At 41.9% G+C, this 14,114-nt stretch overlaps 1 protein-coding gene across 2 annotated transcripts in view; it reads left to right on the forward strand.

The window, feature by feature from the left end:
• The first annotated feature begins 263 nt into the window (after nucleotides 1-263).
• The window catches only part of CNTLN (centlein), a 269,920-nt gene continuing 256,069 nt past the window's right edge, over nucleotides 264-14,114 (forward strand). For both annotated transcript variants that reach the window (XM_079789996.1, XM_079789997.1), the window contains exon 1: nucleotides 264-1,137. In XM_079789996.1, the coding sequence (XP_079646122.1) occupies nucleotides 787-1,137 (351 nt within the window). In that variant the 5' untranslated portion in view covers nucleotides 264-786. The remainder of the gene's footprint in view (nucleotides 1,138-14,114) is intronic.

Raw genomic sequence — 14,114 nt, forward strand, 5'->3', positions numbered from 1 at the left:
CTTCAAATTGTTCCAAGGACCCAAACTGTCAGGCAGCGTGGGTCACACTCGCTGTGATATTCAGCCAGCACATGAAGCAGCTGAAAAAAAAAAAAAAAAAAAAAAAAAAAAAAGCAAAGGAAATCATGACTCTTGCAGAACAAAAGACAAAGGGTATGAGAAGATCATAATTCAAGTGGGAAACCTGCCTGAGAGTCCCAGCTCAGCACAAGGCTTTGCACCTCTCCTGGGCATCGGTCAGCTGGATGTCAAATGTACGTGAAAGCAGTTTTGCGAAGGGGCGTGAAGAGCACGCCAGCGTGCAACTTACTCCCCATCCTCCCGGCGCTTGCACCAGCGCCGGAGAGATTAGCGTGTAACTAACACTCCAGGGCGGTCAGTGGAACGTGACGAACGAGTTGGCAGGGGCCTTGAGGGCCAGGAATCACAGTTAGGGTCACTAGGGGCAGGGGGGCTCGCAAGAAAGGCTTTAAGAGGGGAGATGCCAGCTAGACTGGCGTGCCGGGCAGGGGTTCGATGGGTGGCGAGCCGAGGCGTGCAGGGCTGAAGCCTCGGGCAGGGCTGCCCGGGGCTGCGCGCAGGGTGGGCCGTGGCGCGTGCGCAGTCCAACGCGGGCGCCGGGCGCGCGGCCCGCGGGAAGCCCTCCCGGACCCGCGCGCGCGAGACCCCGCGCGCCCAGGCGGGAAAAGGCTGGCGCATGCGTAGATCGGCGCTCCAGGCTCTCCAGGATGGGGAAAGGGAGGTGGAGTCTCCAAGAAGGAACTTGACCCGTTAGCAGCCGAGGCCATGGCGGCGCGCTCGCCGCCCTCTCCGCCCCCAGCGCGGCTTTCGGGGACCCGGTCCTCACGCGTTGGGCGGGGAGCTGCGGTCCACGCAGTGAGCAGCGAGGCCTCGGGCCTCGGCGGCGCGGCGCGGGAGGGCGTCGTGGACCGAGGAGACCTCTCCTGGCCGGGTGGAGAGGGGTCGGGGGGCCAGCGAGGGCCGGGGGGGTCAGCTCCGGCTCAGGCTCCCCTCCTCAGTGCGCCCCCGGGGTCCGAGCGGCTAGAGGGCATCTCGGTAGAGGAGGTCATGGTGGCCCGGATGCAGCTGCTGGAGGAAGAGCTGAGCAGCCTAAAGGAGGAGCTGGCCCTGTGTCAGGTATCGAGGCCTCCGTTGCGGGCCGGGGCCTTGGGGAGGCGCGACCCTCTGCCTCCGCCTTGGGCAGCGCGGCCGCGCGGGTTGGAGAGCCACCCCGCCCCGCCCCGCCCGCGGCGCTCCCTCCCGGCTCCCACCCGCAGCCCGGGCCGGCTCCCCGCTGCCCGACCGCGGGCTCCCGCCCCTCCCTGGACACCCGCCGAACTGAGTTCTAGGGTCCCGGGGTTTGGTTGTCTTCACATGGACACCGCCTGGACGGGCAGGCGCACCCTCCCCGCACCTCCTCCCCAAGCCCCGTCTCCCCGAGGGCAGAGGTCCTGGGTGCCGCAGGCGCGGCGTGCAGGGCACGAGGTGAAATGTTGAACAGCAAAGTTTAAAACACTCGTTCAAGTAACATCCACCGAGGGAGGAGCCTGTTTTTAATGTTCAGACCCACACCTTCCCTTGTTAGTAAGTCGACTTAAGTCAAACGTAAGTTGTAAACACAGACCGGTAATTTTTAGGGAGTCTTGGGGCGGGTGCTTGAACACACCATCGATGATAGATACTTGATACTTATTAACCCGCCCTAGGAATCCCGTGGTCCTCGAGTGAGAAATTTCACTCTAATGTATTTGCTAGGTCAGTTGCGTTAACATAACTTTCCTGTGGTTTGTAGAGTTTGTGTGTACCAGAGATGGCTCGATCACGTTCAGAGAGATTTGATTGCCCTTTCATGTTGCATCCTTCACCACACTTCTTGGCTCTTACCGGAACCTTTAGACGGGGTTGGGTAATGAGATGTCGGGGGTTCATAGTAGGTCTTTGAATCACTGTCTTCGAGATAGAACCAGTTAGGAGCTGCAAAACACCAAGGTATCTTTACGAGTACCATCAGTTTAGTTGAATAAAAATTCATGAAGTTCTCTCAGTTTGTTCTTTTGGATTGTTTTGCCCCTTTTGTAGGTCCTTGCTGATTTGAGTCAAGGCTATAAAAGCAGGAAACTCTTGTTGAAGTTGAATATGCCTTTGTTTAAACAAGTGGGTAGGTATTAGGTGGCTGCCTCCTTTTTATTTTCCCATTTTCTGTTCTTCAGTGGATAAGGACCGAAGAGATAAAGAAAAGATACTATAGAGAAGTAAAGCATGGTGTCATCTGCACACCTCACCCTTGGGTAATTTAAATATATGAAACCATTGTTTCATTGTAACCGTTGGGGTCCTAAGGTACTATTTGCCCATATCTTCTACACTTTTCTCCAGACCCCTACCTCATTCTGTATTTCCCATAGTTATGCCTTTAGTGACTAAGGAGCTAAGATATTTTTATGATTTATTTGATTAAGAAAATATGTTGGAAACAGCCCAGTGACTGACTGCTTCCCCTAAATCCATCCACTGTTAAATTAAAAAAATTGGCTTCAAACAGGATGTTGGCCTTTGTGATCTTGGACATATAAGGGACTAGGAAGATGAATGAAGTATTCTATGCAGATTTAAGAATAGAGATGGTCATAATTAGCTTAGAGCAGTGGCACCTGAGATTTTTGTAATATTGACACTTAGATGATCATAGGCATTCCAGTAATGTGAGACAAGATTGATAGTTTCCCGAATATCATAAAACTTCAAACCATACTCCTGCTCTTGGGGAAACATGGGAAGTAATAATGAACTCCCACTTGTTTTGTAAACAAGTATTTAAGGAATTACACATTCACTTTTATATATATATATTTTTTACTTGTTCTTCCACTTATTCAGCTAGAAATCACACTACCCAAGGATACATAGTATTAACCCTTTGCACTCCCTTGCTTTTTTCTCGATTCCTTTATTCTAATGCTAACTGTGTCGAGTCACACTCGACATCCGAGTGCAAAAGGTTAACCCTATATTTTTCAAATCTTTACAAAATTGCAATTTCCAAAATAGGAAATTCATTTTACATCTCAACCTAGTACATATACATATCATACATACACATATAATTTCAGAAAGAATATTTACTATGTTATTAACTGATACATTTTTTAAAATTCTGTTATTTAAGAAAATGCAGCTCAGATTTAAATTCATTTCACAACCTAGTAATGGGTCAAATGTACAGTTTGGGAGAAAGAAATCTGATAATTAGTCTCTGGTCATAAGTAGTAGCTTCATTTAGGTTAGTTGTTTTTTCCCCCCACATTTAACTTACAGGAATTTAATTATATGTACTTGGAGAAATATGAAGTTTGAGTGATTCCATATCTCCTCTCTATGGGAATGACTCAGAATTAGCGTGTAATAGAAAACAATCTCAGTTCCAAGTGTTTTGTTGAATACGAGCATCTTATCCTACTCTATGTGATGGTATATTTAATTAAAATTTTTTTCATATGGTCTCAGATTAGCAAGCAACATGTTTGCTTAGTTTAAGAAAACATGATTAATTACAAGATGAGAGAAAAGCTGTCTGTTTTGGGTTTATTAAGGATAGGACATGAGCTTCCAAATGTAGCTTTTTCCTAAGGAATGTTCAATGATGTTCCAAATGGTAAATTTAAGTCCATGACATTGATGCTTTGTCCACTGTGTAGAACCTAACATCACCATATTTTGATTATTCAAGAATATGTTCTATTTGTGACAAAGGATGATGTGGGTCCATGTATGTGCACATTTATTACTCCTTTTGTAATATCAGATGAGAAAAAGTATGTGTAACATATATATGTATGTGTATGTATATCTCGAAGCTTAGTTCCTTTTTTAGTAGCAGTCAAAAAGCTGTAAACCAATTTCAGGTAAAAATTATTTAGGGCATTGAAATGAAATATATATTCACCATTTCAACTTTAATGATGAAACTAACTTTCATGAAGCATGCAATATTGGAATTAAGAGTATATGACCAGAGAATTCAGCCAGTTATTATTTTTTTGTTATACATTTAGCTGTGGTGTCCAGTCACTCAAAAGCAAAAAAAAAAAAAAAAAAAAAAAAAAAAAGAGAACATACTGTATTAAATCATTAGAATCCTTATCATTGATAGTATTGTTATTCTAGGAGGTGAATATTTTCATGCAGTTAATTTTCATAATTTATTGAGTGGCTACTTGGTACTATACTTTGTAATTAAACTCCTTTCATTTTTTGTTTAAATATGGGAAATATATTTCATATGTTTATTGAATTCGTTCCTCCAGTACAGGTCAATTGGTGGCCTATTATGTTGTTGTTGTTGTTTTTAATGTATTTGGGTGCTCCTGTATTGGGTGTGTATATGTTTGGTTTTTTAAAAATATATTTTATTGATTTTTTACAGAGAGGAAGGGAGAGGCATAGAGAGTTAGAAATATCGATGAGAGAGAAACATCCATCAGCTGCCTCCTGCACACCTCCTACTGGGAATGTGCCCGCAACCAAGGTACATGCCCTTGACTGGAATCGAACCTGGGACCTTTCAGTCCGCAGGCCAACGCTTTATCCATTGAGCCAAACCAGTTAGGGCTGGGTGCATATATGTTCACCAGAGTTATTTCTACTTGTTGGATTGCTCCCTTTAGTATTACGAAGTGGCCTTCCTTATCTCTTGTTAATGTCCTTCACTTTGAGATCTAATTTGTCAGATATAAGTATTGCTACCCCAGCTTTTTTTTCATTTCCACTCGCCTGAAATACCTTTGTCAATCCCTTCACCATCAGTCTGTGTGAGTCCTTTTTTTCTGAGGTGGGTTTCCTGTAGACAGCAGATATATGGTTCATATTTTCTTATCCACTCAGCTAACTTATGTCTTTTGATTGGGGCATTTAATCCATTTACATTTAAAGTTATTATTGGTAGGTACTTGTTTGTTGCCATTTTTTATTTTTTATGCCTGTGTTCCTTCTTCACTTCCTATTTCTTCTTTTTATAGCAGACTCTTTAGCATTTCTTGCATTGCTGGTTTGGTGGTGATAAACTCCCTTAGTCCTTTTTTGTCTGTGAAGCTCCTGATTTTACCCTCAATTTTTATTGATAGCCTTGCTGGGTACAGTATTCTTAGATTCAGACCCTTCCTTTGCATGACTTTGTATATTTCATTCCATTCCCTTCTGGCCTGATGTGTTTCTGATAAGAAATCAGTCGCTAATCTGATGGGGGATCCTTTGTAGGTAACTTTCTGTCTCTCTCTGACCGCTTTTAAGATTCTTACTTTGTTGCTGGTATTTGCCAATTTAACTATAATGTGCCTTGGCATTGGTCTTTTGGGGTTCATTTTGTTTGGGACTCTGTGAACTTCTTGGACTTGTGTGAGTTTTTTCTTCCCTATATCAGGGAAGTTTTCTGTCATTATTTCTTCAAATAGGTTTTCTATTCCTTGCTCAGTTTCCTCTCCTTCTGGCACCCCTATTTTGTGCATGTTGTTTCATTTCGTGTTGTCCCAAAGTTCCCTTAGGCTCTCTTCTTGTTTTTTAAGCTTTTTTTCTAGATGCTGCTCTGCTTGGGTATTTTTTCCTACCTTGTCTTCTAGCTCTCTGATTCAGTCCTCTGCTTCTTCTAGTCTACTGTTGATGCTTTCTATTGAGTTCTTTGTTGCAGTGATGTCATTTTTCATTTCTTCTTGGTTCTTCTTCATTTCCTCTTGGTTCTTACACATATTTTTATTTTATTTTATTTTATTTTATTTTTTCAATTTTTTTATTAAGGTATTATATGTGTACATATCTTACCATTGCCCTCCCCACACCCCCCTCCCATATATGCCCCCACCCCCCAGAGTTTTGCATCCATTGGTTATGCTTATATGCATGCATACAAGTCCTTTGATTGATCTCTTATCTCCCCCACCTCTCCCTAACCTTCCCCTTGTAATTTGACAGTCTGTTTGATGCTTTACTGTCTCTGTATCTATCTTTTTGTTCAAGATTATAATGTTCTTTATTATCCATAAATGAGTGAGATCATGTGGTATTTTTCTTTCATTGACTGACTTATTTCACTTAACATAATGTTCTCCAATTCCTCCCAGGTTGCTGCAAATGATGAGAATTCCTTCTTTTTTATGGCAGCATAGTATTCCATTGTGTAGATGTACCACAGTTTTCTGATCCAGTCATCTGCTGACGGGCACCTAGGCTGTTTCCAAATCTTAGCTATGGTGAATTGTGCTGCTATGAACAAAGGGGTGCATATATCCTTTCTAATTGGTGTTTCTAGTTTCTTCGGATATATTCCCAGGAGTGGGATTACTGGGTCAAATGGGAGTTCCATTTTCAGTTTTTTGAGGAAACTCCATACTGTTCTCCACAGTGGCTGCACCAGTCTGCAATCCCACCAGCAGTGCACGAGGGTTCCTTTTTCTCCGCATCCTCGCCAACACTTGTCGTTTGTTGATTTGTTGATGATAGCCATTCTGACAGGTGTGAGATGGTACCGCATTGTTGTTTTGATTTGCATCTCTCGGATAATTAGTGACGTTGAGCATGTTTTCATGTGTCTCTTGGCCTTCCTTCTGTCTTCTTTTGAAAAGATTCTATTTAGGTCTGTTGCCCATTTTTTTATTGGATCATTTATCTTCCTTTTATTAAGTTGTATAAGCTGCCTGTAGATGTTGGAGATTAAACCTTTATCAGTGATGCCATTTGCAAATATGTTCTCCCATGCAGTGGGCCTTCTTGTTGTTTTGTTGATGGTTTCTTTTGCTGTGAAAAAGCTTTTTATTTTGATGTAGTCCCATTTGTTAATTTTCTCTTTAGCTTCCATTGCTCTAGGGGCAGTGTCAGTGAAGAATTTCTTTTGGCATATGTCTGACATTTTGCTGCCTGTGGATTGCTCTAGTATTTTTATGGTTTCCCGTCTTATGTTTAAGTCCTGTATCCATTTTGAGTTTATTTTTGTGTATGGCGTAAGTTGGTGATCAAGCTTCATTTTTTTGCATGTGTCTGTCCAATTTTCCCAACACCATTTATTGAAGAGACTGTCTTTATTCCATTGTATGTTCATGCCTCCTTTGTCAAATATTAATTGAGCATAGTGGTTTGGGTCAATATCTGGATTCTCTATTCTGTTCCATTGATCTATATGTCTGTTCTTGTGCCAGTACCAGGCTGTTTTGAGAACAGTGGCTTTGTAATACAGCTTGAAATCTGGTATTGAGATCCCTCCTACTTTATTCTTCTTTCTCAGGATTGCTGTGGCTATTCGGGGTCTTTTTTTATTCCAGATGAATTTTTGGAGAGTTCTTTCAAGGTCTGTGAAATATGCCGTTGGTATTTTAATGGGGAGTGCATTGAATCTATAGATTGCTTTGGGTAGTATGGACATTTTAATGATGTTGATTCTACCAATCCATGAACATGGTATGTTCTTCCATCTGTTTACGTCTTCCTCTATCTCTTTTTTCAGTGTCCTGTAGTTTTCTGTGTATAGGTCTTTTACCTCCTTAGTTAAGTTTATTCCTAGGTATCTTAATTTTTTTGGTGCGATGGTAAATGGGATTGCCTTTTTAGTCTCTCTGTCTGTAAGTTCACTATTGGTGTATAGAAAGGCCATAGATTTCTTGGCGTTAATTTTGTATCCTGCTACATTGCCGAATTCATTTATTAAGTCTATTAGTTTTTTGACGGAGTCTTTCGGATTTTTTATGTACAATATCATGTCGTCTGCAAATAAAGACAGCTTTACTTGTTCTTTTCCAATCTGGATGCCTTTTATTTCTTCTTCTTGTCTAATTGCAATGGCTAATACTTCCAGTACTATGTCAAACAGGAGTGGTGAGAGTGGGCATCCCTGTCTTGTTCCTGTTCTTAGGGGAAATGTTTTTAGTTTTTGTCCATTGAGTATGATGTTTGCTGTGGGTTTATCATATATAGCTTTTATTATGTTGAGGTATGAGCCATCTATTCCCACCTTGTTGAGAGTTTTTATCAAGAAAGGGTGTTGGATTTTGTCAAATGCTTTTTCTGCATCAATTGATATGACTATGTGATTTTTATCTTTCAATTTGTTTATGTGATGTATCACGTTTATTGATTTGCGGATATTGTACCATCCTTGCATTCCTGGGATAAATCCTACTTGGTCATGGTGTATGATCTTTCTGATGTACTGCTGGAGCCGATTTGCTAGAATTTTGTTGAGGATTTTGGCATCTATGTTCATGAGGGATATTGGTCTGTAATTCTCTTTCATTGTGTTGTCTTTATCTGGTTTTGGTATTAGGGTGATGCTGGCTTCATAGAAGGAGCTTGGAAGTGTTCCTTCCACTTGAATTTTTTGGAATAGTCTGAGGAGGATAGGTTTTAGTTCTTCCTTGAATGTTTGGTAAAACTCTCCTGTGAAGCCATCAGGCCCCGGGCTTTTGTTTGCCGGAAGCTTTTTGATGACTGCTTCAATTTCGTCCATAGTTATTGGCCTATTGAGCTGTTTAGATTCTTCTTGATTGATTTTTGGAAGGTTATATTTTTCTAGGAATATGTCCATTTCCTCCAGGTTGTCCAGTTTGTTGGAATAGAGTTGTTCGTAGTATTTTGTAACAATCCTTTGTATCTCAGCGGGGTCTGTTGTTATTTCACCTCTTTCATTTCTGATTTTGTTTATTTGGGTCCTCTCTCTTTGCTTCTTGGTGAGCCTGGCTAGAGGTCCATCAATCTTGTTTATCCTTTCAAAGAACCAGCTCTTGGTTTTGTTGATCTTATGTATTGTTTCTTTGGTCTCTATGTCATTTATCTCCGCTCTGATCTTTGTTATTTCCTTCCTTCTGGTTACACTGGGCTTTTCTTGCTGCTCTTTTTCTAGCTCTTTGAGTTGTAGGGTTAAGTAATTTATTACCATTGTTTCTTGTTTTTTGCAATAGGCCTGTAGAGCTATGAACTTCCCTCTCAAGACTGCTTTCGCTGTGTCCCATAGATTTTGGATTGTTGTGTTTTCATTGTCATTTGTTGCCATGATGTTTTTTATTTCTTCCTTGATCTCTCTGGTGACCCAGTCCTTGTTTAATAGCATGCTGTTTAGTCTCCATGTGTTTGATTTCTTTGGATTGTATTTATTGTAGTTGATTTCCAGTTTTATGCCACTGTGATCTGAGAAGATGCTTGATATAATTTCTATCTTCTTGAATTTGAAGAGACTTTGCCTGTGACCCAGCATATGGTCTATCTTGGAAAATGACCCATGTGCACTTGAGAAGAATGTATATTCTGTGGCTTTGGGGTGAAATGTTCTGAAGATGTCAATTAATTCCATCTGGTCTAGTGAGTCATTTAGGATTGCTGTTTCTTTGCTGATTTTTTGTTTAGAGGATTTGTCCAGTGGTGATAGTGGGGTATTAAAGTCTCCTACTATGATTGTGTTGCTATTAATCTCTCCCTTGATATCCTCCAGGAGTTTTTTTATGTATTTGGGTGCTCCTATATTGGGAGCGTATATGTTTACCAGAATTATTTCTTCTTGTTGGATTTCTCCCTTTAGTATTATGAAGTGGCCTTCCTTATCTCTTGTTATGGCATTTACTTTGAGGTCTATTTTGTCAGATATAAGTATTGCTACCCCAGCTTTTTTTTCATTTCCATTTGCCTGAAAGATATTTTTCCATCCCTTCACTTTCAATCTGTGTGAGTCTCTTGTTCTGAGGTGGGTCTCTTGTAGACAGCATATACATGGGTCGTGTTTTTTTATCCATTCAGCTACTCGATGTCTTTTGATTGGAGCATTTAGTCCGTTTACATTTAAAGTTATTACTGAAAGGTATTTGTTTGCAGTCATATCTATTTTTGTGTCTGTATTCCTTCTTACCTGTTTATTTCTTCTTTTTACAGTATTTCCTTTAGCAATTCTTGCATTGCTGGTTTGGTGGTGATAAACTCCCTGAGGCTTTTTTTGTCTGCAAAGCTCCTGATTTCCCCTTCAATTTTGATTGATAGTCTTGCTGGATATAGTATTCTTGGATTCAGTCCTTTGCTTTGCAACACTTTGTATACCTCCTTCCATTCACTTCTAGCTTGTTGTGTTTCTGATGAGTAATCATTTGACAATCTGATGGGTGTTCCTTTGTAGGTAACTCTCTGTCTCTCTCTTGCCGCCTTTAGGATTCTCTCTTTATCATTTATATTTGCCATTGAAATTATGACATGTCTTGGTGTGGGTCTTTTGGGGTTGATCCTGCTTGGGACTCTCTTTACTTGCGTAACTTTTATCTTTCCCATATCCGGGAAGTTTTCTGTCATTATTTCTTCAAATAGATTTTCTAATCCCTGCTGCTCTTCTTGTCCTTCTGGCAGCCCTATTATACGCATGTTACTTCGTTTCATGTTGTCCCGAAGCTCCCTTAGGCTTTCCTCCTGCTTTTTAATTTTTTTTCTCCAATTGCTGTTCAGCTTGAGCTTGTTTCTGTACCTGATCTTCTAACTCACTAATTCGGTCCTCTGCTTCTTGTAGTCTACTGTTGAAACTTTCCATGTTGTTTTTGATTGTAGCTATATCACTTTTCATTTCTTCCTGATTCTTGCATAAGTTGTTGATTTTCTCATCCATCCGATGTATAAATTCCATGACCATTACTCTGAATTCCTTTTCGGTCATGTTGCAAGCTTCATTTTCACTAATTTCCTTTCTTGGCGACTCCACATTTTCTTTCCTCTGTGAGTTATTTCGTTTCCCCATTCTGGCTATTACCAGAAAGCTCAAGCTTCTGTTTGCGTGGACCTGGGCCGTGTGCTGTGGGGACTTCGCTCCACCCTAGTTTCACTGAAGTGCTCTGACACTAGGACGTGTGGCTGTCTTTGGTTGGTGGGAACCAGACTTGCCCAGGATCAGTGTCCCCAGTGTTCTGTGTGGTCTCGTGTGCACATTTAGAATCAGGGGCCCTGTCTGCACCACACTGTTGGTATGTGCCGAGAATGAGATCCTTAGCATGTGCCAGGAGTCAGAGTTTCCCTGTGTCTGCACCAAGACTCGAGTGTCAAAGTCTCTGTTGCCTTGTGCGGTTTCTCGTTGAGAATCAGGGTCCCTGTGTGTGCACGCACCAACAATTGGGGTCGCTGGCTCTTAGTGTGAATGCGCTGTGAGTCAGGGATCCCAGGCAGCTGTGTCCGGCGTGCCAAATTCCCTGAAGTGGAGCTGCGTTCTGTGTGTGCTCTCTCTGCTGAGCCAAACCGGCTAGAGCGCACTTTCTTAAAAACCTGAAGGTGAGCCGGCTCAGTGCACTCTTCCAAAGTCCCAGAAGGGGGGCGGAGTCCGTCCTGCACGCCAAATTCCCCAAAGGGAAGCCCCTCTGTGCAGGCTCTTAAGAATCTCCGAAGGGGGAGCTGTGACCCGCGAGCCAAATTCCCTCAAATTCCCCGAAGGGGAGCCCTCTGTGCGCACTGACAGATTTCCCTGACGGGGAGCTGCTTCTGTCCCGTGCGCGAGCGCGCGCCAAGTTCCCTAAGAGGGAGCGCGTCCCTGCGCAAAGCTCGGCAGCTTGGGCTGGGGGCGGGTCTATCAGTTACTATGGCGCTGTCTGTGCGCGCTCCTGTGAGCAGCTTGGGCGAAGGGCGCGTCTATCAGTTACTATGGCGCTTTCCGCGCACCTGTGGGCGCTCAGCAGCTTGGGGGAGGGGCAAGTCTATCAGATACTATGGCGCTATCAGCGTGCCTGCGAGGAGGGGGATAGGCTCTTTGACTCACGGAAATCTGCCGGGAAGTCTGGATTCTTGTTGTTTGTTTGTCTGAAGCTGTGATAGCAGTTCTCTGTCCCCGGTGGCTGCAGGGTCCTGGTTTGTGTCAGAAGCCAGGATCCGCGTCTCAGGCAGCTCTGTTTCTCAAGATGGCGTGGTCTCTGCGTCCGCACCAGCCGCCGAGAAGTGTCCGCTTTGTGCGCGGGGCTCCGCTGTCTAGGGCTGCCCTGTTCGGGAGCCCCTTGGAAGACCTGCAGAATCTAACTGACCCTATCTCATACACACACACACACCACACACATCTACACTCTCCTCTATGGGTTCCTCACTCACACTCTCTCTCTCCCTACCTTCCTGCCGGTCGCCATCTTTTCCAGCATTCTCGGTTCTTACACATATTGTTGAATTTGTCTTCCACCCTTTTCAGCAACCTTATGAGCATTTCTCTGATATCTTTCTCTGACATATTGCTTGCCTCCGTTTTGTTTACTTTCTTTCCTGGTGATGCCTCATTTTCTTTCATATGTGGGCTGTTTCTTTGTCTCCCCATGATCTCTCCTCTCTGCGTGTCTGGTTATGTAGCTCTCTCTCTCCTGGATCAGAGCCCTCACCTTTCTCTGGGCGAAATCTGACCTTTCCGTAAGAAGGTGCAGAACTTGTCTGGGTCTGCGTAGTCACGCTTCTTGAGACCCGGTGTTCGTGGGTTCGCTGCTGGTCCCTGGGTGTTGTGGTTGTAGGGTCCCGTGAGGTATCCAGTTCTTCCCGATTGAAGGTAAGGCTAGGCTTCCAATCACAGCCACTCTCCCCTTCAAGATGTCTCGCTCTCTGTGGCAGAGCCAGTCACTCTAGGAGAGATTTCAGCAGCAGTGGAGGCTGCCCGGTCAGGGGAGCCCGGTCCGGCAGGCCCAGCAGTCCCTTGGAATATAGCTGTCCCTCACTCACAAATAGACACTCCCTGTATGTCCACACAATCTCCTTTCATTCTCTCACTCACACACTATCTTGTAGCCTGCCTTCCCGTCGGCAGCCATCTTCCTACCCCACCTATTAATTTGTTAGATACTAAACTGGGGGCTGGTAGATTAGGAACCCAGTGAAAAAGACAATTTTGGGTGTCTGTATCTGTAAAGTGGATATGTATTTCCATTCTAGCTGATAAGTGAAAGTCAAAGCTTATCCACTAAGATAATTTAGACTCAAGTCTCCTTGCATTTAGTCAACTCATTCAGAGGCTGAGTTTAATAAACTGTGAGAAGGAGTAGGATTTTAAAATTTAATTATTTGATTCTGTGTAGAAGTTCTGTAGTAATAATAATTTTATTAATAATTTTTAAAGGTTTTTATTTTTTAAAGAATATAAGTATTCAAAGGAAGTGAAATATAGGAAAACATAAAGACTGTTATTGGCAGTGGTTAGTTTTCTTATTTTAATAATGTCTGAAACAGTTTGAAAACTAGTTTTGTGTTTTCTGGAGCCTTTATTTCTTTTCGTATATGAAAGGAAGCCTTTTTAGCAACTAGAAATATAATCCACATTGAAGATGATATAACATTTAAATAACTGAGAAACTCATAAAAACTAATACATAGACTAGTCCCACATCTATTCATAGCATTTTATTGCTCATAAAATAACTTTTTTTTCAAACTTGGTATCACTTATACATTTGAGTATTTTTAGGTCAAAAAGAAAATCTGCATACTGTTACTGACCATAAATAAAAGAAAGAAATTAATAATGAAATTTTAAAATAAAGAAGTTTTGAAATTAGCAAGTAATTCCCAAAATGACTTCTGGGTATAAACTGTAAACAATAGAATGTTTTTAGAGGATTCTTTTCCTCAGAAGGCGGCTTTTTTCTCTGGACTCTATGATATAAACAGCTTAAGGAGAATTTATTGTTACTTTCTTTTCATTGGGGATTGAAGAGGATATGTAAAATAACCATGAACCATAACAACAACAAAAAGAAAAAAGTATAAACTAAGGTGTAAACATTTTCTCAACAGATATTTATAGATTTCTTATGTCACTTTCACTGCTAGAGTGAAGTCCTTTATTAGTAAGTCATACTTTTTTAAGCTGAAGTAATCCAGTTATTTTATAAATGTCGAAAACATTTTTTTTAACATTTTTATTTTTATTTCTTGCTTAGTACTTTAGGTAGAAAAGTTGAGATTAAAATACATGCCAATCTTCGATAATTTGTTTGGAAGCAAGCTAGAAGTTATATATTTAGTTAATACTGGTTTCAAGAGATTTTGTAATGTCATCAACATACCTTTTAAAAATAGGGATATTAGAGCACAGAATGTTGTATTAACTTACTTTTTCCATATCTTCATTGCTTTTTGAGTAGGTTATGACATGTTCATAT

This window comes from Cnephaeus nilssonii (assembly GCF_951640355.1).
Source record: "Cnephaeus nilssonii genome assembly, chromosome: 14".
Lineage (NCBI taxonomy): Eukaryota > Metazoa > Chordata > Mammalia > Chiroptera > Vespertilionidae > Cnephaeus > Cnephaeus nilssonii.